Genomic DNA, 25156 nt, shown 5'->3' with positions numbered 1-25156 from the left:
TTGTCAAAAGTTTCTTATTATGCAAGTCTCCCAGGATGAAATCCGACGTATTGTCCAGAAGGCTCTGGGTATTTGTCCCTAATTTTCCACACCACACACCTTGGAATGACCTTCCTCTGCCCTGCTCCAAGCTTTCCATAGGTCCACAAGATGAATTGTCTGTAGGCAGCATGCCTGTTGGCCCTATTGTATTTCTCATCAGCAGGGAGAGCTAACACGTCTTCCCTGTATAGTCTGGCCAAGGCGAGAACAGCTTCGTCCAAGCACAACACATAAAAATCCTGTTTGATAAGAAGAAACTAATCAATTTAATCCAAAGTCTTGCGCCTAGGAAAAAGCTTATTAAAATATCATTTTGTATATTAATTTGTATTATTTTGAAAAATATTCTTAATTACGGTTACAATAAGTACATACAGGCAAGAGAGTTGTGCAGTTTTCTGGAGTCTTCCTGCAGCAGACCTTTTCCTCCTCTGTTGGCATATCTCTGCACCTGGTGCAAGTGCACCAAGAGGGAACTCCAGGTCGAGGTGGCTGTGGTGTGTCAGGCATGGGGTTTGATTGCTCCAAAATGTCTAATATGAAGCTGGCGGATCTAGAAGCTATTTGAACCAGCATGTTTTGACATTGTTCCAACGTCATATTTTGAACATGTCTCTGAATAAAACAGTATTAAAAATATTGACAAATTGATGCATTGATTCCCATGTACATGTGGAACTTACTTTTTTTTTAAACAAAAATGTCTTTTAAAACTTCTATTTATATAGTCATGCATACAAAAATTTACCTTTGCGACTTCTTCTCTGTTTTGTGTCTGCCTAAGGGCAATGAAATCCCGCCTGTCTTCCTGCCTCTCTGTTCCTCTCGCCCCACCTCGCAATATCCTACCCCGTCCCCGACCGCGTCCACTGGTAGATCTAGATCTCCCTCTAACAGACCTAGATCTCCCTCTACCACGACGTACAGGAGAATCCCCGGCAGTTGACGAAGATGGATGAAATATTACAAAAATAATGTATTGTCTTTGCCGTATTCATTGTATTGTCCAATTTACCCCTTAGGAGCCCCTTCATTTTTCCCGCTACTACATCACTTCTCAAAGTACGTGTTTCTGATAGTTTGTAATGTTATTTTACATATAATTTATCAACAAGAATGCTTTTTCGCCTAACTTAACATGTATCTTTTGAAATAACCAACAAAATCATCAATTATCTTACATGCTAAAACACATGTTACAAACCTCAGTTTCCATGTCTTGTTGTGAAATTGAAAGTCACGTGATCTTCTCTGTTGAATATTCAAACTTCCGCTCGGCGTATTTTGTTTGGTAAACAAACTTTGTTTCTCGTTTTAAACTTGTAAATATCGTTTTCATAATCGAACAAACTACTAGAATATTCATTTAAATACATATACAACACAAAATCGATGTTTTTATTGCATCAAAAAAATATGCCTCAAAATCGGACCAAGCAGCTTTAAACATTTTATATTTTAATTTGTTCACTATGACCTTAATGTTGGGAGAGGGTTTAAATATGCTGTGCCTGCTAGTGCGTGGACTGTGGTCTTATATATTTCATATTTTGTTCAGAAAAACGTTTCGGTTTCTGTTTTGAATTTCAGCATTTCTTGGAAACATAATTATTATTTGTTAAAAAAAAATCCTTGTGAAGAAAAGGTTGCTATTTTTACGATGGACGGTTCTAGAAAATCTTAGCTAAACTTTTTACAAAGAAAGAACTTATCATTGTTTATATCATGAAGAAGTTGTACGATCATATGTATGGTTTATTATCCGATTTATCTGATCTTAGAATTTATTGCATGTTTAGTTTAGCATTTGCAAGTTTTTTTTAGAATCAATGAACTTGTAAACATTCGTTTTGCAGATTTAACTTTCGTTGATTCACATGTTCAAATTTTTACTCCTACTAGACTTTGACCCGTGCGTGCACGGGTTGACAAGTTGCATATTATATCGGGCATTTATGAAATAGATACATCAACACGCCGTATTGTTGACATTTACATAACCAAGCTTTAAGCCTACAATAATGCTATTAATTTCACTACACCCTGCTTTGTTTGAGCAACCTAACTGTGTCTCGGGACAGTTAATATGCCTCCCATATACCCGTAATGTAGCAGAAAACTGCAGAATCGTCCGAAACGATTTTGGAGAAAACTAATGAAGCTGCATTGAAAATAACAGCCAAATTGTTAAAAACAAACCATTTTGAGGCTGTAAATACCTTTTATCTAAAAATTTAATTCATATTAATGAAAAATTCAACACACTTTCACGAACGTTTTTTATTTGCTTTGAATTTACACACCATGTTGGCATTCGGATCTTTCGGGATTTTTCATATTAAATGTACCATAAAATGAATTAGAGTTATCTCCCGTATTTCCTTTACACGTATTTTTAAGGTTGCACAACACTATTAATTTTAACTATATATTCTTACCAAAATTACGCAACTTTAGATACGGGTAGCAAGTTTAAAACAAACTTCTGGGAAAATTCCTCTTTACAACTTTAAAAACAATTGTTCCTAACCAATTTAGTAGCAAAAAACACACAGCCATCCACAAAGGCACGAGAGTTTGTTTACATCAAAGTTACACATGTGCTTGAAAATCATGTCCGAGGCCTTTCACCCCCCTGCCTAAACAACTGGCATCAAAAATTCAAGTGACCTCGTATTTTTACATAGGTGGGAAAATCAGGCATTTTACATGTTGTTTTTTATTTCATAAAAAAGTACAGTCCCTGTCGCTGGCGCAAAACTCCTAAAAACGAAGGGGAATTCGGGAATTATTTTCACTCAGCCATGTTTTGTCGTGAACCCTCGAAAAAATAGTGTTGTGATTCCTGCATGTAATCTATTATTTTACACTTGCAAAAATAAAATCTGAAAACACAAAAACATTTACTGTGGAACACATGTGGAAAGTTTTACTGAATTCTGTAGCTATATCAAAAAGTTATGAGCGATTATTAAAACCATGGTGCTCGCGGTGGCCTCCGATTTATGAAAATGTGTTAAAAGTTATACTGTATGTAATTTCACGGCGTGTTAATTTTGAATGATTTTCTTGGTTCTAATTTGTGCAAATATGCATGTCTATTCACAAGACAATGCAAACTTGTTTATATCATGACGACCCGAGAATATATACATGTACAAGTTTAGGGAACCCTGCCTTTTAGGCGGGAGGGGTTGAAAAACTGCCATTATATTATTCAATTTTAAAGAATTGGCGTGTATTTTCATATAAATTAGTATTGTCAGGTTCTAAATAAACTAATGCAGGTGCTGAATCATAGCTAAATTCATATTTCACTTTAATATTGGCGTTTTAGGGGCATAATTTTATAGATTCTGTATACCATACAAGCGTCTAAATAACTCATTTTACACAAAATTCGTATTACATAGAAGTTTTTTGGTTTACAACGATAAAACCAACTTTCTGGATAAGCTGCTGTATATTTTTGGGGCAGTTTGGACGGTCCGATACACTATAATCGGGTCGCTGTTTGATGTTCTACGAAATTTCAGAGGAAATCTGGGCTAATTTTGTATGCGCCATTGACAGCAAAATAAGAGAGGTGCCGGCCACAAAGGCTCATTGTTGGTGATTTCTAATCTGCACACATCGATAGAACGCCAAAAAACTCCACTTTATGACTTAAAACACATCATAACAATTTTCCTTCAGGTTGCACAACACTATTAATTTTTACTATATATTCTTACCAAAATTACGCAACTTTAGATACGGGTAGCAAGTTTAAAACAAACTTCTGGGAAAATTCCTCTTTACAACTTTAAAAACAATTGTTCCTAACCAATTTAGTAGCAAAAAACACACAGCCATCCACAAAGGCACGAGAGTTTGTTTACATCAAAGTTACACATGTGCTTGAAAATCATGTCCGAGGCCTTTCACCCCCCTGCCTAAACAACTGGCATCAAAAATTCAAGTGACCTCGTATTTTTACATAGGTGGGAAAATCAGGCATTTTACATGTTGTTTTTTATTTCATAAAAAAGTACAGTCCCTGTCGCTGGCGGAAAACTCCTAAAAACGAAGGGGAATTCGGGAATTATTTTCACTCAGCCATGTTTTGTCGTGAACCCTCGAAAAAATAGTGTTGTGATTCCTGCATGTAATCTATTATTTTACACTCGAAAACATAGTGTTTTGATACCTGCATATCGCTTCTTTGTTCAGCAATGCAAATGTGATATTGTGGGGAAAAAAACTAAAGAGCCTCCCGTGTTTTAGCGTAAATGTAATGCGCATGCGCACGATTGAAAAATCCAAAAATTCCAGATGATTTCCAGATTTTTTTAAAGGAATTTTCGTTGCTTATTAATTAGCGAAGCTTGATTGAGAAAAAATAAAAACAAATTGGTAATCTTCAAGTACCAATGTTGTTAAAAAAATATAAAACAAAAGATAGTACTCTTCCGATTTCTCGGTATTAAAGCCTAAACATTAGAGTCTGTTATTTTAATATAGTAGTATAGAAATCAAAGCGGATATTTTTAGACAATGGAAAAAATTGCTTATAATTGCAAGAACAGACAAAGAAACAAATCCTGTTGTTTGTCTTGAAAATTATATTTGATTTTCCAGGATTGCAAACAAGGAGGAAAGATAAAGATTTGCTAACAACATGTAATAAACCTATTTCCAATTCCAGGGTTAGAGAATTGTACATATTTAGATAAGATTGTTTTAGACAAAAGCAAGTTTAATTTACATTCTTTAAGAAGATGAGGTGCAACTAAACATTCCGTTGCAAATCGTTTATTTAAGACTCACAGAAGGTGGCGATCTGAATACGCCAAAGATGGTTATGTTCAGGATGATGTTAGAACAAAACTTTCTGTTTCTTTGAATTTAGGAATTTAGTTAAACTTAATGTATTACATTTATGTAATAAATATATGCACTTAACGCTTCGTGTTTTCGAGCTGAGTAAATAACTTCTGTCTTAAATAAATTGTTGCATTTGTAATGAGTTTTTGTTATTAATTGCTACCAAATTTTGACCCGTGCGTGCACGGGTTGACATTGCATATATATATCGGACATTTACGAAATAGGTACATCGACACACCCTATTATTGACATTTACATAACAAAGCTATAAGCCTGAAACAATGCTATTAGTTTCACTACACTTTCCTTAGTTTGAATAATCTGTGTCTCGGGAAAGGCCCTCACCACAGTTAGAAGGCCTCCCTTATACCCGTAATGTAGCAGAAAATTGCAGAATCGCTCCGGAACGATTTTGGAGAGAGTTAATAAGTTGCCTTGAACATCACAGTCAAATTCATCACAACAAACCATTTTGAGACTGTAAATACCTTTCAACTAAAAATTTTATTCCATTGAATGGAAGAAATCAACACCTTTTCACCAACGTACACGTATTTTCTTTGTAAGACATTATTCATTTTACGATAAAACATATTCTATCTTCACTCTCCTAACAAATATAATGTAACTTTTTCCATGTAATCAAATATTTTTTTGTCATCACGAAGACAAAAGTAAGTACTTAGTTGAAATGTAAATTTGTTCTCATAAGAAATCATTAATATTTATGAACAGAATATAAAGCAAAAGTCCAATGAAAATTTACCCGTATTTGTATTATCATTTCTGAGTTTATTCATGCAGATGTGATATTGTAGAAACATAAACTAAAGATCCTGTTAGCGTGAATGTATTGCGCAAGTGCAAGATTGTAAAATCCAAAAAATCCAGATGATTTCTGGGATTTTTTGAGGAATTTTCGTTGATTATTAATAAGGGAAGCTTAACTAAGAAAAAATAAAAACAAATTGGTAATCTTCAAGTGCCAATGATGTTTAAAATATATAAAACAAAAGAGAGTATTCTTCCGATTTCTCGGTATTAAAGACCAAAAATTCGAGTCTATTATTTTAATATAGTAGTATTGATAGAAAAGAAATGTTTTATTTGCGGATGAACAAAGTGAACGAGAAAATAATGTGTTACAAGTTTGGAACAGTTTATATTTATGTTTAAAATGATAATGGAAATATACAAATCAGCTTGAAAAAGATTTTTACTGTTACATTGAACCAGTGTATTCAAACAAGGCCGTGAGTCTTGTTCACATGACTAAGAATTGTGAGCCCTGTATCTTGCTTACAGGGTATAACTCTACCACTGACTCTCAAATCTCATATGATCATTAGAAATGCACTCCTTAAGCATTGTAGATAATAAAATAAAAAAATAATAAACAGAAAAAAAGAAACTTTTAAAAAATCGTGACCACATGCCCCTATTTAAAGATTTCATATATAAGAGTGCCTGTTGTCCCGCTGATGTAATATTACATCGTAATATTGTGCAAAAATACGCAACAAAATCGCCGAAAAAATAACAGTACTGCCACTTCAAAGTAGCTATAGTCTGTCCCAAGTTTTTGCTTCCATCGCTTTTTGATGAATTTTAATAAAATTACACATACCTGTGAAATAAATACAGTTGAAATCATTAAAAGGGAATATATCCAAGATATCTTCATTGAACAATTATCCCTTTCCACTCAGAAAAAATCACAGGAACGAAAACTGATTCCTTACGGAGATTTATAATGGGGAATGTTTGTAATACATCTTTTCTCCATTCGGAATACACTCGGAATACATCGCGCAATTTTTTAACGTTATCATCCGGGCTTATTAATGGCTGTTGCAATGCAAAATCTCCGTAGACTTTCAATTTCGGGATGTGTATTGAAACCTGAAGCGGTAGAGGGGGCGTTTCAAAACAGATAATCTGGACATTTTTTATATTAGTAGATGAACGTAGTTTGAGCACAAAGGTATTTACTATTATTGAAATATCAAGCAAAAAGTGGTGGAAGCAAAAACTCGGGACAGAGTATAGTTTTACCTGTTTTAAAAATTCAATCAAGATAAACAAGACGTTGCTTGAACGGAAGTGACGTCCGGAGGTAAACAGAAGAAAAATTGCCTTTTAAAGATATACAAAGTAAAATTGATTTTAAATGAAAAAAAAACATTTTTAAGATTTGAGTCACTCTGCTTTCTCGGCTTTACTTTCAGATTGAGTAACAAAATGTATACCAGTATTTATTAACTCAATTTTGAAATTTGGTGTATAGTAATGTTAAGATTATTAACAATTATTGTACTGATTACTTACCTTATTGCGATGTGTCGTGACGGTCTAACTTTATCAATTCAGTAAACGAATAATGCTTTACAAATACTGCGCAAATCGACACTGATATCGATTTTGACGCATTGAAAGACAACACAGGCTTCTTACATAACCGCAGGCATTTTAATAAACATTTGGCCTTCACGCACTGTTTAAAACTTGGCTTCAAATAACCGTTGTAGGTAAATTCGATCAGATAAACGAATTATCTTTTGTGTTTTGTACTAAAGAAACTCATGGAACAAAAAGATTTATTGATCACGGGTGATTGATCAATTTCAACAGTAAAATAAAAGATTTGAAAAAAAGTTCAACACATGCGTGATGATGTCCGTAACTAAGGTATAACTGAATTTGAATCGATAAGTTATTACTCTAAAATTAATCAAAAACCTACTTTTATTTTCGATAAACAAGCCCGAAATAGCAAAAATGAGAGCAAGGGTGCATACGCGCTTTGGCGGATCCAAGTCAGGGATAGTTTGCATCAAAAAATATACGTGCAATGTTTCTTTTGTGGGCTATTTCGTTTTGATACACATTTGCTTGAGAACTTTCCAGAACGGGGTAACCAAGAACGCGGATTTACTAATTAACGAAAAGTGTAGGACGAGTTCCTCATGCATCGCGGGCAGATACCTTGTGTCGAATTAGTTTTCTATGAATACAAAAAGTTAATAGATAATATTTACATTCTACTGTGTTTTTCCATTAAATTCCGTGATGTTTAAATGCCTCTAAATGCAACACCTATTCACTGCGTATGAATTTACATGTAATTTACATAAGTAGTTCTCAAACAGTGATTTCTATGTAATCGGTTAAAAAATGTATTTCATAAATGTTGTCAAAACACCATGTTTTATAATTATTCAACAAAACAGTTGACTTTATTGTTAAAAGCAACATTTCGATAGTTATTTTTCATGGATTATATTTTCATGCTCGTCGATCTCATCTCAACGGTCTCTGTGAAAACCAGTTTAAACCGGTATTACAAATCAGCTGTTCTTGCTGTTACTAATTTACTCCCTCCGTGGTCTTCACTTTATATCGATTTATTTCAGTAAACAATTGATTTCTTCAGTAAGGGAATGTAAATATAAGCATTAAATGATTTATTTTTGACGTCGTCGTGTCAATAACTGCCGTCAGGTGAGCAGACAAATTATCATAACGCGCTAACGCGCGTTATTCAATTTGTCTGCTCACCTGACGGCAGTTATTGACACGACGACGTCAAAAATAAATCATTCAATGCTATAATATGGAACAAGTAATGCGATTTTAGTATTAATGGAGAGAACTTACCAGAACGGGGTGTCAAGAAACGGGTTGACTATAATTGACACAATGGGGGAAAGTGTAGGGCGAGTTAACCATCGGCCAGATACTTTGAATCTGACGACTTTGGTTTAATATGCATGCAAATGGATAGTAATGCATAACCTAGCGTGTTTTAATTTCATTTTCTTTTATACAATGGCAGATTGGATGTAAACCTTAGACATTAATATGTAAACATTAATATTAATGAACAGGTTATTGTATTCTACGTCTAGATATGTTTAATGGGGATGCCCCCCCCCCCCGCCAGATTTTTTTTTTCAAAACAGTCTCTTATCTGAAAATCTAATTAAGGACAGTAATACAAATTAAATCGAAAATTGACCAAAAGAACCAAATTAGTGATAGATATACTAAGTAAAACACTCTTTAACATATCTACAGGTTCATGCTAAGTATCAGGTTCAAATTCAATGACTACATGTATACAAGAGTCATTCTTTATTTGCTCAATATATAATCATATTGTGGCATTATGAGCAACATATTAAGTAAGTTAAATATATATTGACATTTACATATTTATAGATATTTGCCATGATACAATGTCAGATACGAAATAGAGACACAGAATTACATGCGTAACAAAAAATAATTTATGGAATAATGTTGCGGTTATTAAAAGCTGAATAGAGATATTTCCCCAGATTACACAAATCTTTATAATTTTGGACACTTAAGTGTATAAATTTATAAACAGATGATTTTCCCCAGTTTTATTTTTTAATATATTTAAATCATATTTCTTTCTACTGAGGACAACTCAAGACAATAGATTGTTGTTGCACTTTATGATCGAAGTTTCAAAGGGTTCATCTTTTAACTGCATCCTGTTAGTTTGAAATTTTCCAAGCTATACTAAATAAATGTTCTACAGGAGCAGTCGAAGCTTGAACTGAAAAATACTGTTTGAAGATCTTTATCTTAGGATATATTAAGTGCAATAATAGAAAAAAAAATACAAGGATCTTGTATATTTTTTATCAGTCCAAACTAATGTACAGTGTACGTAATAAGAGAGAGAGAGAGAGAGAGAGAGAGAGAGAGAGAGAGAGAGAGAGAGAGAGAGAGAGAGAGAATAAGTAAAATTATTTTCAAATGGTTATAATATTGGAATTTTTTTTAATAATACAATTAAAACATTTTTATCTCAAGAATTATTTCTTACTTCTTGAAAAATATATTTAATCAAATTCAATTTCAACTATTCATTTATTCATCACATTTTTAAAATGAACACTGAACATGCATAATTATATAAGCATAGTAATGCAAAGTAATGCAATGTAATGCTAGCATTACACTAGATTTTGGAAAGTAATGAATAACATTACCATTACTTGTAATGCTAATTTTGTGGCATTACACATTACTAGCATTACTTTGAAAAAATGTAATGCATTGCAATGCATTACCATTACATATAGCATTACCCCAAGCCTGATATATATATATATATATATATATATATATATATATATATATATATATATATATATATATATATATATATATATAAGTTAAGATTTTTCATCCCTGTCCGCTCCTCTAGATATCCAACAAAGCGGTTTGTTTTAATTTCAATTTAAAAGAATCGGACAAAGGATATACAAAAACGAACAAAATTATGGATCAACAAATTAAGCATTTTTATAATATTAATAATAGTGTGTAAAGTGCTTTTCCTGTGCTTGCGCGGGGTATCAGCTAATATATATATATATATATATATATATATATATATATATATATATGTGTGTGTGTGTGTGTGTGTGTGTGTGTGTGTGTGTGTGTGTGTGTGTTTAATAAAAATATGAGTTCTCTTGTTTTAACAAACATGAAGCTAGCTGCAGGACTGTAGCTCCCGGTCTGAAAAAATTCGGATGGACGACCTGGGAGCTACAGTGCCTCCCATTGTAAAAAAACTGCAATTTACTGCGCACAAAAAATGCGCTAGTTTTGGACTGATTAATCTCATTTACGATCACATTCTGTACAAATATTTGATCCCAAAAAATTCCTCGGACATTTTACTACAGATATCGTCACTTCACTTGCCTCTGATATTCTTTTAAACACCATCAGCAGCCCTGTAAATTAAAGTGGTGCAAGTTTGTTTACATTTAAAAATGGCGACTATCGATCTCGACGTAAATTAACATACTTCATTTTCCGAGGTCGGTTATCATTTTTAAGAGAAAGTCTGAGGCAAGTAAAGTGACGATATCAGTAGTAAATTGGCTGAAGAATTTAATGGTACTAATCCGTTTTACAGAATTTGTGTGAAAATAAGGTTAATTAGTCCAAAACTAGCGCAATTTTTTGTGCCTCGTAAATTGCAGAATTTTCCTATGGTAGGCACTGTAGCTCCCAGGTCGTCCATCCGAATTTTTTCAGACCGGGAGCTACAGTCCTGCAGCTAACATGAAGCTACAGAACGGAGTTTCATCAGGTTTTAAAAGTTGACTGCTTTAAAACATTTGCTAGCGTTTGAAGTATTCAACTGCACTTAAAAATGTCGACTGTAACTGAAAATGTTTTATTTTTCGTCTGTAAACATGCAAAAACGCCGAAGCGAAAAAAGGCATAGGAGTTCCGCAAGAGGTGTGATACGGATCCATGTCAGCCCTGGAGGGCTGATAACCTGTATCAGCCCCGGAGGCCGATACGGATTTTGTGATGTCATCTGTATCACATGTGCAAAAAACCTGTATTTACTACTAAGTATATATATATATATATATATATATATATATATATATATATATATATATATATATATATATATATATATATATACACACACTAAAATTTATTATAATTTTCTGTTTTACTGTTTGCTTAAGCGAGCAAAAAAATACATAAACCGTAAAAATTGCATGCAATGTATCTAAATAAAATTAATATTTTAGCCAAAAAGTTATTTATTGAAATTCAATGATTCAGATAAAGTATGAATTTTGTTTGCACATGTCATGATGACGACTATCGTCCTTTAAGTAAAAAATATCTATTTCCGGTATTAAATACTAAATATAAAATCTTAAAACTCACAGTTCAAAAATTAAGCATTCCATTAAGTCTTGTTGTATTTTATTCTTCTTCATTTGCAATATACATTTTCATTTTTTAATATGCTGAATAACAAGTTTAATTCTAGTTTCCGTAGCCCTTTGTATAACATGGTATGGTCTTTGTTCTAGTGATTGCTTATAAGACTGTAACGCTCCCTTAAGGTCCCCCACAACGTGCTGACAGATCCCCAGTATCTGCCAAGAAAGATCTCTAACTTTAAAAGGTATCTTTGTTCCGTCATCAAACAAATCCAGCTGTGATTTCAGTTCTCTCAGGTGATAAAAAGATTCTGATACATCTCCTAATTTGAAGTTCGATAGCACGCATAACATGTGAAGCAACACAAACGGGGGAATATATAGAAATCTTGAATTTTCTTGACAAAGTTTATGTTCCAAGTGCAATTCAGTTATATAGTCAACTGGAACAGAAAAATATATGAAATTCATCCAAGCTTTTTTCATTCTAGCACCTAACGGAAACCTCTCTATGCATTCGCCATATCTCTCCATATCAACATAGTCATCAAACATGACAAAGGGTTCAGAAAATCGTTTCTGGCAAACCCCTGTAACAGTAAGAACATCCTTAAATCGACCTGTTCTGTAGTAGTACGCTGCCAAAAATAGTAACTGGGATACAGGACCTATCATTGAAGACAGTCTCAGCATGTTAACAATCTTTCTGTCCAGTCTGTACCATGTTTTATTTGTACTAGATGCAGATTGATCTATAAGAATAAAGGCTGTCTGTGCAAAACTGTTAGTAGCTGCATACTGTAACTCAATTGATTGAAACTGTGACATTGAAAGCTGTGATAGGGCTAAGATCGACCTCAATGATAGAAAACACTTCTCTACTCCAGTATGTATGTGGAATGTGTTTAATAATTCATTACACACGCTTAAATCCATATCTACCACGGATATTTCATGTCCGACCGAGAACGGTATTACACACGACGGGTTACCAAGTGCTGGTTCTAGGATGGAACTTAGGGTAGGACTAAGCAACAGGCATCGCTCTTTCATCTCATAATAGTCATGAAGCTGCGATAGTAACGCTTCGCGAGAAGCCCCGACTACTTTATGCTTAAACATATTGTTTTCTGGAATGAAGAAGTTTGGACAATTAGAATCCAGAACACATCTATACAAGCATTTTAAACACACCCAAAAACACGACAGTAAATTTGAGGGACACCAAAATAGATCGTCTGGGTTATTCTGAATTTCCCAGAAAAGAATGGTTTTCAAAAAATAGGAACAGATTAAAGATTCCTGGTTTTCTGAACATAGCACTTCTTTCAAAAAGATTTTCAGAACTCCGTAACACAGAAATTGAGTGTGGTTCAAAGAGTAAATCATTTTTTGCTCTGCTTGGGAAAATGAAAGTCTCCATTCCTGTTCATTCTCAGTTGATTCTCTTTTACTTCCAACTGGCATAATATGACAACCGTGAGATTCCATTTCCTTCAGTACACTGTTGACCGGCCACCCCTTTTGTTTGCATCTATCAGTCCAAAAGGAAGATGTCAAAGGCCAATATTTGCAAGCCATGCATCTACCATAGTCAATTTCAATATCTTCTAAATAAAAGTTTGAACAAGGGCCATGAGATCGTAATTTATCTGTAGGATAATTCAATCCTGTTAAAAAGTTATGATATGTGTTTCTAAATTTCTCACTTGAAATGTAGCAGCTGGAACTGTTTTCATTCCTTATTAACGACGACTTCATTTCTAAACTTCTTGGTGGAGTCAAAAGTTTCAATTTCACAAATCCTGGAGTAGTAGAATTTTCCATGAGAATAAAATTTACTTTGGGAGCATCAAAAACCTGAGATAATTTGCATATCACATTATTATTCATTGACCAAGACATTGAATCCTGGTCTGATGTATTAAATCTGAATCCCTCTCTATGACTACCACTCTTCATCGATATATATCCTCGATGCATCTGTACAGGTTTGTTTATCATCTCCTCCATGTCCAAAATATCTCTTCTCATGGTCACTTCTGTCGGTGTTCCTATTTCACGACACAGACCCACATACAAGACCTCCGACACCCGAGGTAAATCCATCCTGTAATACATTAATTGTCTTCCGACTTAGCCCACATTTTAAAATCCTTTGATAGAACGTAAAATGGCTCCTTTAAGTATATTTTTAGCAATTCGTCATGCAATCAATGGAATCTTCTTTCGATTTATCAAAGCGCTCGTGTTATATTGCAGTACTACGCAATATATCGGTGGCGAAATTTTGGAACCAAACATAGCGGGATCCAGAATTTTTTTCCAGGGAAATGAGAGGCCGAAGAATAATTGTGTTTGCACGGGAAGAGGGGTCCGAGGCCTTTTTTGTCTCCATACCAGGATCTTAAAATATGGTGTAATCCGCCTTAAAATAAGGTGGAATCTTCCTTATAATAATGTGGAATTCGCCTAAAAATAAGGTGGACTCTGTCTTAAAATATGGTGGAATCTTCCTTAAAATAAAGTGGAATCCGCCTTAAAATAAGGTGGAAGACGTCTGAAAACAAGGTGGGATCCTCCTTACAATAATGTGGAATTCGCCTTAAAATAAAGTGGAATTTGTCTTAAAATATGGTGAAATCATCCTTAAAATAAAGTGGAATCCTCCTTAAAATAAGGTGGAATCCTCCTTATAATAATGTGGAATCCTTCTTAAAAATGAAGTGGAATCCGTCTTAAAATAAGGTGGAATACGCCTTAAAATAAGGTGGAAGTCTCCTAAAAAAGGTGGAATCCGCCTTTTCATCCGCCGTATCATGATAAGGCGGACTCCACCTTTAAGAACTTTATTCACTGGCGGTTTTAGTCTTCTTGACCTGTGACCTTTATTAAAATGGTGAGTAGGGTTAGGTTCACAGTCTGTCTCAATGTCCTTTATTCCTGAATATGCTCAGTGTTCCTGAACCAGTAATTTCAGTGCTTTTTTTCCTAAAACGCGTCATATTTATATAGATATCACAGCAAAAAATTAAAATAATCATACTAGTTAACTTGCAATCTTTTTATTTTCATAAACATTTTTCCAATATTGATGCATGCTACTAAATCGCACAAAATAAGCTTGATCCACATACATCATTTTACAAAAGTGATTGTTTTTTTTACTACGTCTGTAGTTTTTTCATTTGTTTTCTACAGTAACTAATCTTCTCTGTTATTGCGTCATTGAAATACTTTTCATCCAATTCCCCTTTTCCATTCTTCACACACCAGGCGTTCACATATTCTGTGAACAAAATTTAACATGAAGAAATGGTTGCAATTGAACATTAAAAAATATTAAAATGATAATAATGAAAATAATAAATACATGTATGTACTTTTTTTTATCATAAAGAACTTCATAAAACAACATCAACAAATAGAGAAAAAAAGATTAAGTCCTTTACCTTTTAAAACCTCAATTTTTGTGGAGTTCAAGACAGGCCTTACGTCCCCTTTTTTAGCTTTTCGTAGCCCTTGTCCCCTGCTTTGGGCCAATTCTTCAATGCTAAAGACAAGAATAGCAAGCTTACTTGTCAATGTGAAGGCAGCCTTGCCACCCACACATTGACTTGTGAAGACAGCCTTGCCACCCACACATTGACTGTGAAGGCAGCCTTGTCACCCACACATTGACTTGTGAAGGCAGCCTTGCCACCCACACATTGACTTGTGAAGGCAGCCTCGCCACCCACACATTGACTTGTGAAGGCAGCCTTGCCACCGACACATTGATTTGTGAAGGCAGCCTTGCCACCCACACATTGACTGTGGAGGCAGCCTTGCCACCCACACATTGACTGTGAAGGCAGCCTTGCCACCCACACATTGACTGTGGAGGCAGCCTTGCCACCCACACATTGACTGTGGAGGCAGCCTTGCCACCCACACATTGACTGTGAATGCAGCCTTGCCACCCACACATTGACTGTGAAGGCAGCCTTGCCACCCACACATTGACTGTGAAGGCAGCCTTGCCACCCACACATTGACTTGCCGATGAGGTGGCTTTCCTAAGCTTTCCCCTGTTCACCATTATGTCCGATGTTTCTAACAGCTTGCAGTTCTAAGAATATAGAGATTTTGAAAGATGTACAACATGTACTGCTAAAAGATATGTCTCAAATCATTACATTGCAGACATTCACATTCTGTCTAAAAAAAATCTATAATAAAAAGATTATTGACTGTACTTTCCCCCTACATACTTGTTATGAAACATACAGGTAGAAATACCGTAATTATCTTGCTGATCCCCTCTACTACCCCAGGGAAATATTTTCTAGATCCGCGCACGTGTTAGTTAATTATTCTATAAGTATGGTTTTAATATATACATGTATATAAATTATAACAGATTATACTCACAATCCTCGTTAAATAGAGTCATTTAATCCGTTCATTGTTAAAAAAAATAATGGTTTTAATCGATTTAACAAAAATATATGTACTCACTATATCAGCTTAATTTTAATGTATCTGACCAAAAAGTGAGATTATAATTTTGAGATCGAACGAGTGAAATACCTCGGTCCAAATGGCACTGCTGTCTTGTAGAGTATAAGTAGACTCGAGTACATTTGTTTCCAGGCTTTCTAACGTTAAGGAAATAGGCTGTAACGTTAAGGAAATAGGCTCTAACGTTAAGGAAATAGGCTCTAACGTTAAGGGAATAGTCTGTAACTCAGAATCATAATTCCTTTTTCCGTAAGGCCCCCGCCTTTTCTTCGTTGGTGGTTTTTCCATTCCGTCACAAATTTTGATACTGTCTTCTACACAAAGTCTGCTTACTTGGAGAATGGAATTCTTATCTTTACCACACACACAGGCTACTAATTGTAAACTAATTAATAGATCACTGGACACCCTGATGGGCAAGAGCCACGGCATATCCCCTGCATTAAGGGGGGCGTCAAACGGGGAGTCATTTAAGGGATCGAAGTTGTTTATCATATTTATTCTATTTCAGCATAATATATATGATCAATTAAAAGACAGTTATAAGCATAATGAATTAATCTCAATAAATGTACTAAGCGGCCATAAACAACTTTATTTGCTGTAATGGCATTACTCTTCAAACTGTTTGTTATCAGATCAGCCTTGCCCCCTTACCATCTTTTCTGGCCTCGGATGTCGTGGCTAAGGGCTTCGCTTGAATATTTTGAATTTCAGACCCAGGCAGGGGGTGGATCTCAGAAAAAAGAGAAGTAATATGAATCAAAACACGTTTCACCCCCCCCCCCCTTAATAAAACCCTTTAAAAGCGATTAAAGTGCCAAATACAAGTTCTAGATCTTTCGTATGAAATAAACACCCCGTAGTAACATATACATGTGTAGTGTATTTGTTTTATGTATTTCTGTTTTATAAATAATTACTGTTTTAGGTAATCTCTTTTATATTTGAGCCTTAATTATCAATAGTAGTCCTAATGTGTTGTCCTAATCATGGTGCCCTTATTATAGTGTCCTAATAGTGCAACAGACCCCGATACTGGAGCCTGCTGCCTTAATTAACAGGTGCCCTAATGGTGTAGCAGGCCCTAATACTGGAGCCTGCTACCCTAATGCCCTAATGGTATAGCGGGCCTCGGTACCGGAACCTGCTGCCCTAATGCCCTATAACAACGTTAGGTCTCTGGGCACAGTATATATAAGGGGATAGAATGTGAGAGGAGGAGCCACAAGGAAGAGAGGCAGGAGAGAGAGAGAGAGAGAGAGAGAGAGAGAGAGAGAGAGAGAGAGAGAGAGAGAGAGCGAGCAGGACGAATCGCCATTTGATGTACATTTACAACCTGTTCGATTCAAAAGAAACTTGTGATCCTTGCTACGTAATAAATTATTGTCGCATTAAACGAAATAAAAGAAAAGAAACACATACATGTATAAAGATTTAAGATAATGAGATTGACGGTATCCATCAGTGATTTCATTATCATTCATTATAATGATTCAAAAAAATTGGCACCCACTGACCAATTTTTTTTAATAATCTCACCCCTGAGGCTTTAACTGTCTTCAGTTGAACTTGATCGGATGTTGCTAAAGATTCCAATTTTTAATGAAAATACTTGAAAATATAAATTCAACTTATATACATAATAATATATATAATGTTCAAATTAAATCCCTTTGGGTCAAGGATTCATCTTACATACCGGTGTATAAAAAAAAATCGGCATCTTATTGCTGACAAGCCGAAAGGCAATAATGCTGCCATCTTTAAATGAAAAAAAAATCCACTTTATTTTAATCTATCTTATTTATTGAAAACGTCAAACATATTAGCATAATTATGTACCGCTAATCAATACTTTAACATTGATAAAACTAAAGCACCAAAATAACATGTATATGAACCTTAAATTCGTTTTATTCTAATATTTCAGAAGCAGGTTAATTACTTTCAATGGTTTGAATGATAACATCTGCTGACCTGTCCTAATTATTCATAATCAAATTAGTTCAAGAAAGTGGACACCAATTTTCTTTAAAGGGGATATCGGGCCATATTTTACATACATTGACAAAAAAATGTGAACATCTTTTGAACTCACAGAAGACTAGCCAAAACTGCAAGTGTTGTCAAAAGACAAAAAAAACAAAAACTATAAGGTTTTATACGTTGTGTTGAACGCAAATTGCACAAGCAAGAACAGAGCATTGCCTTTTTTGATCGTTATTAGGACAGCTGTCAAGAACTGCGCTGCTGCAGACTTAATGTGGGAAATGTGACATCAATGTACCAGAGCCAGTTTGTCTTTTCAGTTCTATATGTACATGCAAAATAAATTCGTTTTACAAGTGCAACGACATAAAATTAATTGTCTTAAATAAAAGTATACATGCATCTTATTTTATTTTCAATGAAAATTTAACTTCAAAGAACATGTACTTCCAGAGACAAAGACGAATATATCTTGTGCCGACTGATATTTTCTAACACCAATTTTTAGCGTTCTAACAAAAACGTTTCTAAAATACATTGTACAGGTATGGCTTTGATGAATTATTTCATAATTTGGCAGCATTTATCAAATAAAGACATTTAGCTACGTAAACAGGAAAATAATAAATGGAATGAATTATTAATGAAATCGATCAGGTATATGCCTTGATTTCTTGCATTAGTTGTGGTATAATGATATGCTTGAGTTTATACAAATGGATCATCACTAACATCTGGATATAACAATGTTGTTTATGTACATACAGTGTACAAGACTATTAATTTATATTCTGATAGATACCAATATTATAGTAATATTTAGAGTATACCAATATATACATTATTGTACGTTTAATATACATTTAAATGTAAATACATTTAGTGAAATTATGACAATAATTCCCTAGAAATAAGTGCTGAAATCTAAAACAACTTTTCAACCAAACCCAGTAAATGGGTTTTTGTTTTTTTTTTGTTTTTTGATATATAACTGAAAAATTGTGTTGGGAAAGATTTGTATTTTTTTTTATATTTTAAAATGATATCTAGCACATCTATTAGAGCTAGGTCTTTAGAAAAGACACAGCTGGAATTCAGAAGAAGGGACATCAATACTTAGTTGACACCACCCCCACACAAATGGGGAAGGAATATCAGCAACACTTGGTGGAACCCCCACAACATGAGGCCTCCACTTTCTGACCAGCCTTGGCAAGGTTCTCCAGGTATTCAAAGGGGTCCTCAAACTCAACCTACATATACAAAAACCAATGGATACAGTACCAGGAAATTCATTATTGCCTTGGATTTAGTTTAAATCTCTCCATCAATTAAAAATAACTGCAAAATTGTGATACATGTAATATGATGCGCAAACTCTTGTTATGAGACTAAAACATTACAGTATTACTGCTGTGACACCCGGTGTTCTACGATTTCTTTAATCAAGGTAGATTATTTTGTTTTATTTCAAACTTCTGAGTGAAGATATGTAAAACACATGTTTTCATGTCTCTGTCCTGGTAAGTTATATGCATTTTACTGGATTGCAATTTGTGATTGATCATTCATTTCTTACTAAATTGATAATAAAAGCAATATAGAAAACAATCATTACCAAACTCATATTTACTGTGTTTGGATGCAGGTTGGGGAAAGTTGGTGTAAATGATAATTTAATCCTGGCACCAACATTACTCCACCAACTTTAGTCTGTAGAGTTGACTCACCTTATCACAAGTAGACCCGTTGCACGGAGATCCACAGGATGTCTTGGGGGCTGGCTGATACTCAAACTCGTCAGAGAAACGGGAACATTTCAATGATGCGGCCACTGGTCCCGTTACCATGACAACATCATCCTTCTGTTCAAAGAGCAACAGAAATGCAGTTGATTCAATGTAAACCAAAAAAAAGTACATTTTTTTCTGGTAATGGAGAGGATAGTCAGGGAGGTAATTTGGATTACAACCTGACAATCATTATATGTTGTTCTAAATTCCATATGAACCAAACATTATTTTGTTAAAGAAATCATCTCAACATGTCAGATGAAATACAGAATATATATAATTATAATATTTATGGGAAACATGTGAAAAAAACAAAAAATGTCAACTGGACAAATTATTAATATGTCAACCCTTTGTCTGAATTTTCATATTGTTGATTTAAAAACAAATCCTCAGTAACATGGATCTCAAAATCTAAACATGTGAATTTGAATTTATTTAGATAATTATAGAAACCAACCTTGAATACATGTTGATGGTCAAATTTGAACTCCTTTTCATACCCAGTTATCTCCCCATTATACATGACCTGCAGTGGCTCTATTTTGGCGCCAGGAGGGAGTTTGAAGAGTCGGTATGTCACAGATACAAACCTGGCCTCACCTGAGTAAAAACATCATAATTACTGTTTACATCAAAATCTAGTTTCAAATTGACAATACTTAAACACTGCAGTTATTTTATTTATGTAACAGGATGGGAGAAATAATAAAGGACCAGATTGGGATTCGAACCTAGGTCCCCTGAATCACTAATCAGGTGCTCTACTAACTAAGTTTTCTGGTGCTAGTATTCAAACTGGTCTGACCGTCATTGAAAAATGAATGAACTGCATATTTTGCTCAGATCAAAAAGTTAGAGTACATGTAGTTCCTGTTGGGGGCTTCCAAAAATTATTATCAAAAATATGCTTGCATTTGTTCGATACCCAGGGTCAATTTTGCTGACAATGTCAAATGCACTTAAACTTAAACTGGTGCTAGTATTCAAACGTACTGGTCTGAACGTCATAGAAAAATGAATGAACTGCATATTTTGCTTGCATTTGTTTACTACCCAGGATCAATCTTGCTAGCAATTTTCTGACAGTGTAAAATGCAAAATCTATTTAAGCTTTTATATGTATTTTCAAAAATGACAGAATTAAAAAACCATGCAAAGAAATACACTCCTCCATAGATATGCAGACCATGCCCCATACTTTTCATGCAGGAAGTATTATATTCAGTGTGTATGAATTTTTACCTAAGATTTTCTTGAAGTCCTCTCTGTCTATGGGGACGGGTGCAGCTGATACCAGGAAAGGACGACTGAAGCCGATCTCAGCCGCCAGCGTAAACAGTTCCTTCCAGTAGAGGGCTCCAGAGATACACTCTCCTACAATAACATTGAAATAATTTATAATGAGGGTTATTTTCGGCAAGTGTTATTTTCCCCTTTTTTTACTTGCAAATGGTTTTGCCCTGTCTTGAATTCACCCAGACATATAGCTGTATTATAAGAAAGGCAATATGAGAAATTTGAATTTGCCTGGTCTTAATTTTGCCCACTGACAACAAGGGTGAAAGGGGCAAAAATAAAACGAAGGCGAATATTCCCCTGTATACAGTAGTTTGATTTGTTTAGCCATGAAATATTATAGAAAATTTCAAGTGAAACTATAAAACATTGTGAATATGCAAAGCCAATATTTTGCAAGCTGGTAGGGACTTTATAAATTAATACAAATGAGTAGACTATTGTGTTTTATAACTTGTAAATTTGTGGCTAGCAATGCCAAATAAAATGCCTTCATAAAAAAAAGAATTTTCAGTACTAAAAAAAGAAATATATTTTTTTTTTACTTAAACTTTTTATGATGCTGAAGAGTATTATTAAGCATGTACCCCATAAGATTTCATCCTTTCTGACTGAGTCATCTAGCTCTCTGTCTGCGTAAATGTCGCTAAAATAAAATTCTCCACCTTCCTGTAAATTTAAATAAAATATTAAATAAAGTTAACCTTTATGCACTGGCCATATTGTCTTTCCTGTATATATATACAAGCACACTATTTTTTTTCTGCTGAGCATAAATATTTCTTTGAAATTGTGATGGAGAGAAAGATGAAAAAGGGGCACTTGTTAGTTGCTTTGTTAGTGTGTTAGATATTATCTTCAGCTTGAACTTTTGCATACCTTTAGCCCTTCAAATTCATACATTTTTAAAATTAGTATTGTGAAAATAGGGTGAAAGTACATGTTGCTTTGTTTCAGTCTTTAATATACCACATCTGACCTCTGCAAAGTGTTAAGTTACAAAGCTCACATTTGCATAATTTTGTACCAGGTTTTAAAAAATCAAGTTATTTATATCAATATTATGACCAAACTGTTGATCGGTATAAGAAGCTCTGTGACCCTGATGTCTGGGGAGTTACATGTACCTTCATCACACTGTAGGCTTCCTTCAGGACGGCTCTCTTGTCAGGGGACAGGTTGATCACACAGTTTGAACTGAACAAAGAACGTGCAACAGGGTTTAATTTATGTGTTATCACTGAATAAAAACATAAAAGCCTTATTTTTCCCCATCACTGCTAAATATAGACACATGTACACTAACTGAATATATTAGAGATTTCCAAAAAAAAATCTTGATTTCTTTTTTTTTTTAAATATGTATACATAACATCTTTACAATGGTAATCAAGTTATATCTTTGAAAATATTGTATTTCTAATTATAAGAGAAGATTAAAGTAACGAAAATGTTTACATGATGATGTCATAGTAATTTTCCTTTAGGCCGGCCTCCCTTAATTTCTCAATGTACCCCTGTACAAAATCGGTGTTGGGTTCTTTGTATCCAAACTTCTCAGTATGGTAATCAATGTACTTCCTGGAAACTGCTATCTGCAAAATTTTGCAACAATTACCTCTAAACTTGTCTCTTTATGTCACGTGCCTTTTCTTTAAAGTCCATCCTAATGCTATATCTGATTCATTACCTGCTCGTCTGTCATGTCAATTCCAGTCACATGACCTTTTGGACCAACCAGCTTACTCAAAGCAAAACAGTCCCGCCCACTGCCACTGCCGAGATCCAGAATGTTCATTCCCTCCAGCTTCTCTGGGATCACCAATCCACAACCATAGTACCTAAAGCAGAGATTTAAAAAGGAATCCTTTTTATCATGTTTATGAGAGTTTTTATTGAAATCATATCAGAAATTTTAAATTAAACATATGTACATCAAAACATATAGACTTGTTAAATAGTATTTCCAATTCAAAATTTAATTGATGGTTATAGAAATAGAACAGAATCTTTAAAGAACGTCTTATATTTCCATTCCCTTTAATCCACTACTGAAGATAGTTGTAAAATATCAAAATGAATATACATTTCACTTTTAAATATTTGCACTAGGTGTATGGGCTTTGAGCAAAGAAGCTCTGATGAACTCTTTAACCAGCATTGAAACATTATAAAACACTACTTTGACGTGAACTATTGTCAATGTAATCATTGTAATGCTAGCTTACAGACAACAGAAAACTGTGAAAATTACCAACAGATGAACCATTCAGCCAAGGCAAAAGCTTGATGTTCTAACTGCAAGGAGCTCTTTGTTTTCTGCTAATAGGTTCATTAATACAGACTTTTAAGCTACACCATCCTGTGTTGCATGGAGGTGTTTGTTTTTCAATGAATGCATAGTAGGTGTATTGATTTAAGGAATAAATAATCATTCTTCAAGTATTATAAGTTGATAATTTTGGTCGGGGGCATGGTCAAATCCCATAAAACCCGAAGGGCTTTATAATAGATTTGATTATGCCCCGACCAAAATATGATTATATTCAAAGAATGATTCCCTAGTACCATACATGTACTTACATTTATACACTCAGTTGAACTTCAGTATTGGAACAACGTTATCTCGAATACAATGGATATGTCGAAGTGATTTTTAGGTCCAAAACACTTAAACTTTTAGTATTTTACCCTTGATATCTCGAATACTCGGATATCTCGAAGTTTTTAACCAGTCCCATCTAGTTCGAGATAATGAGGTTTGACTGTAATATTCAGCAATTTTACAGATGTACATAATGTGTATGCTTGAATATTAGAATATTGACATTCTAATATGTGAATTTCATTTCTTTTAAATATACAAAGCCTGCTTGTGCCCAACAATACGTCATTTAAATTATTGGACTGTTAATTTTTTTAAATCAATTTGCAGTGTTATCACAGACAAAGACATTAAAAAAAAAAACAAGAAACTGTTTACTAATAACATGAATAAAGGTGAAATACTAACTTGGAAGCCACTTCATCGTGTACAGCAGCTACCGCCTCCCTCACCGGTTTGGTCACCACTTTCCCCACCGTCACACAGGCCTGGGTTTGTAGGTCATCGGCTGTTTTAAGTCTTTTCCCATAATAGTCCTTAACAGAGTCATGCACTTGGGTTCCCTCCATACTGGTTTCTGAATGAATTACTTCAGCATTTAATCAATATTGTTTGAAAAATCTTATAACTGCAATGGTGTTGGTGTTCATGTTATAATCATACCTACAGTTCTTACTTCAAATTACTTACTGTGTTAATGACTAAATATTTTTTTGTACTTGCAAATTTCCTAAAGTAAGTATATATAAATGATTTCCTAGAGCTGCTCCATATGAAAAAAAAATGAAGAAAATCGAGGTGACCTTCATGTGCATCGATATGCAGTTGACCTAATTTTAAAAGGTGCAAGTTTTAGAACAAGTAAATTGATCAGCATAAACAGCTCTAGAATTTAAAAGAACGATTGTTTTGCCAATTTTTTGTTAATTTTTATTATTTATTTTTTGTTGTTGTTGTAAAATTAAGACTGTTATTTAGTTTAGAGTCATTCAACTCAATAAATCTTCCCTGAGTTCTTCCGTGCTTGCAAGATTTATGTAAACCAAACAGCTGTCACAGGTATAGATAAATATTGGCAAATTATTGCACATATGTATGCATATATATAGCAGATATGCATAAAATCATTGGATAAAACTTCTTTCAACTAACCTAAGTCATTATGAATAATAACCACGATATGATTTTTGGTTAAACAACTTACCTGAAGACTGCTCCAATCATCAAAATGAAAGTAGCATGATAGTCATAATCAGATATACGCTTATCATTATTCAAAACTCACATCACTCTAACTAAAACGTTTT

General features: G+C 34.1%; 3 protein-coding genes across 4 annotated transcripts; all 3 read right to left on the bottom strand.

Annotated features, from left to right (window-relative positions):
• Window positions 1-17: 17 nt before the first annotated feature.
• Window positions 18-13766, bottom strand: LOC128180607 (uncharacterized). The gene is made up of 6 exons (XM_052848736.1): window positions 13610-13766; window positions 12650-12787; window positions 12163-12325; window positions 791-1025; window positions 418-657; window positions 18-281 (listed from the first exon to the last, which is right to left on the bottom strand). Exons 1-6 carry the CDS (start codon window positions 13764-13766, stop codon window positions 18-20), a joined length of 1197 nt encoding a protein of 398 aa, XP_052704696.1.
• A 1046-nt stretch (window positions 13767-14812) lies between these two features.
• LOC128182429 (uncharacterized) lies at window positions 14813-16594 on the bottom strand. Of its 2 annotated transcripts, none has more exons than XM_052851052.1 (4): window positions 16230-16594; window positions 15676-15768; window positions 15110-15287; window positions 14813-14946 (listed from the first exon to the last, which is right to left on the bottom strand). In XM_052851052.1, exons 1-4 carry the CDS (start codon window positions 16590-16592, stop codon window positions 14825-14827), a joined length of 756 nt encoding a protein of 251 aa, XP_052707012.1. In that variant the 5' UTR covers window positions 16593-16594; the 3' UTR covers window positions 14813-14824. The 2 variants fall into 2 exon arrangements, with proteins under 2 accessions (XP_052707012.1, XP_052707011.1); XM_052851051.1 differs by having other exon boundaries at window positions 15110-15254.
• Window positions 16595-17884: 1290 nt separating this feature from the next.
• On the bottom strand, window positions 17885-25134 carry LOC128180811 (arsenite methyltransferase-like). Its single transcript, XM_052848963.1, has 10 exons — window positions 25054-25134; window positions 24258-24426; window positions 22935-23085; window positions 22703-22839; window positions 22372-22441; window positions 21832-21913; window positions 21191-21322; window positions 20406-20548; window positions 19883-20017; window positions 17885-19405 (listed from the first exon to the last, which is right to left on the bottom strand). The coding sequence occupies exons 2-10, from the start codon at window positions 24416-24418 to the stop codon at window positions 19307-19309; spliced, it is 1110 nt and encodes a 369-aa protein (XP_052704923.1). The 5' UTR covers window positions 24419-24426; window positions 25054-25134; the 3' UTR covers window positions 17885-19306.
• Between the last annotated feature and the right edge of the window lie 22 nt (window positions 25135-25156).

The sequence above is a fragment of the Crassostrea angulata genome, chromosome 4 (genome assembly GCF_025612915.1).
Source record: "Crassostrea angulata isolate pt1a10 chromosome 4, ASM2561291v2, whole genome shotgun sequence".
In the NCBI taxonomy this organism is placed as follows: domain Eukaryota; kingdom Metazoa; phylum Mollusca; class Bivalvia; order Ostreida; family Ostreidae; genus Magallana; species Magallana angulata.
The sequence above is the reverse complement of the archived record's forward strand: the minus strand, read 5'-3'. Positions and strand labels throughout refer to the sequence as shown.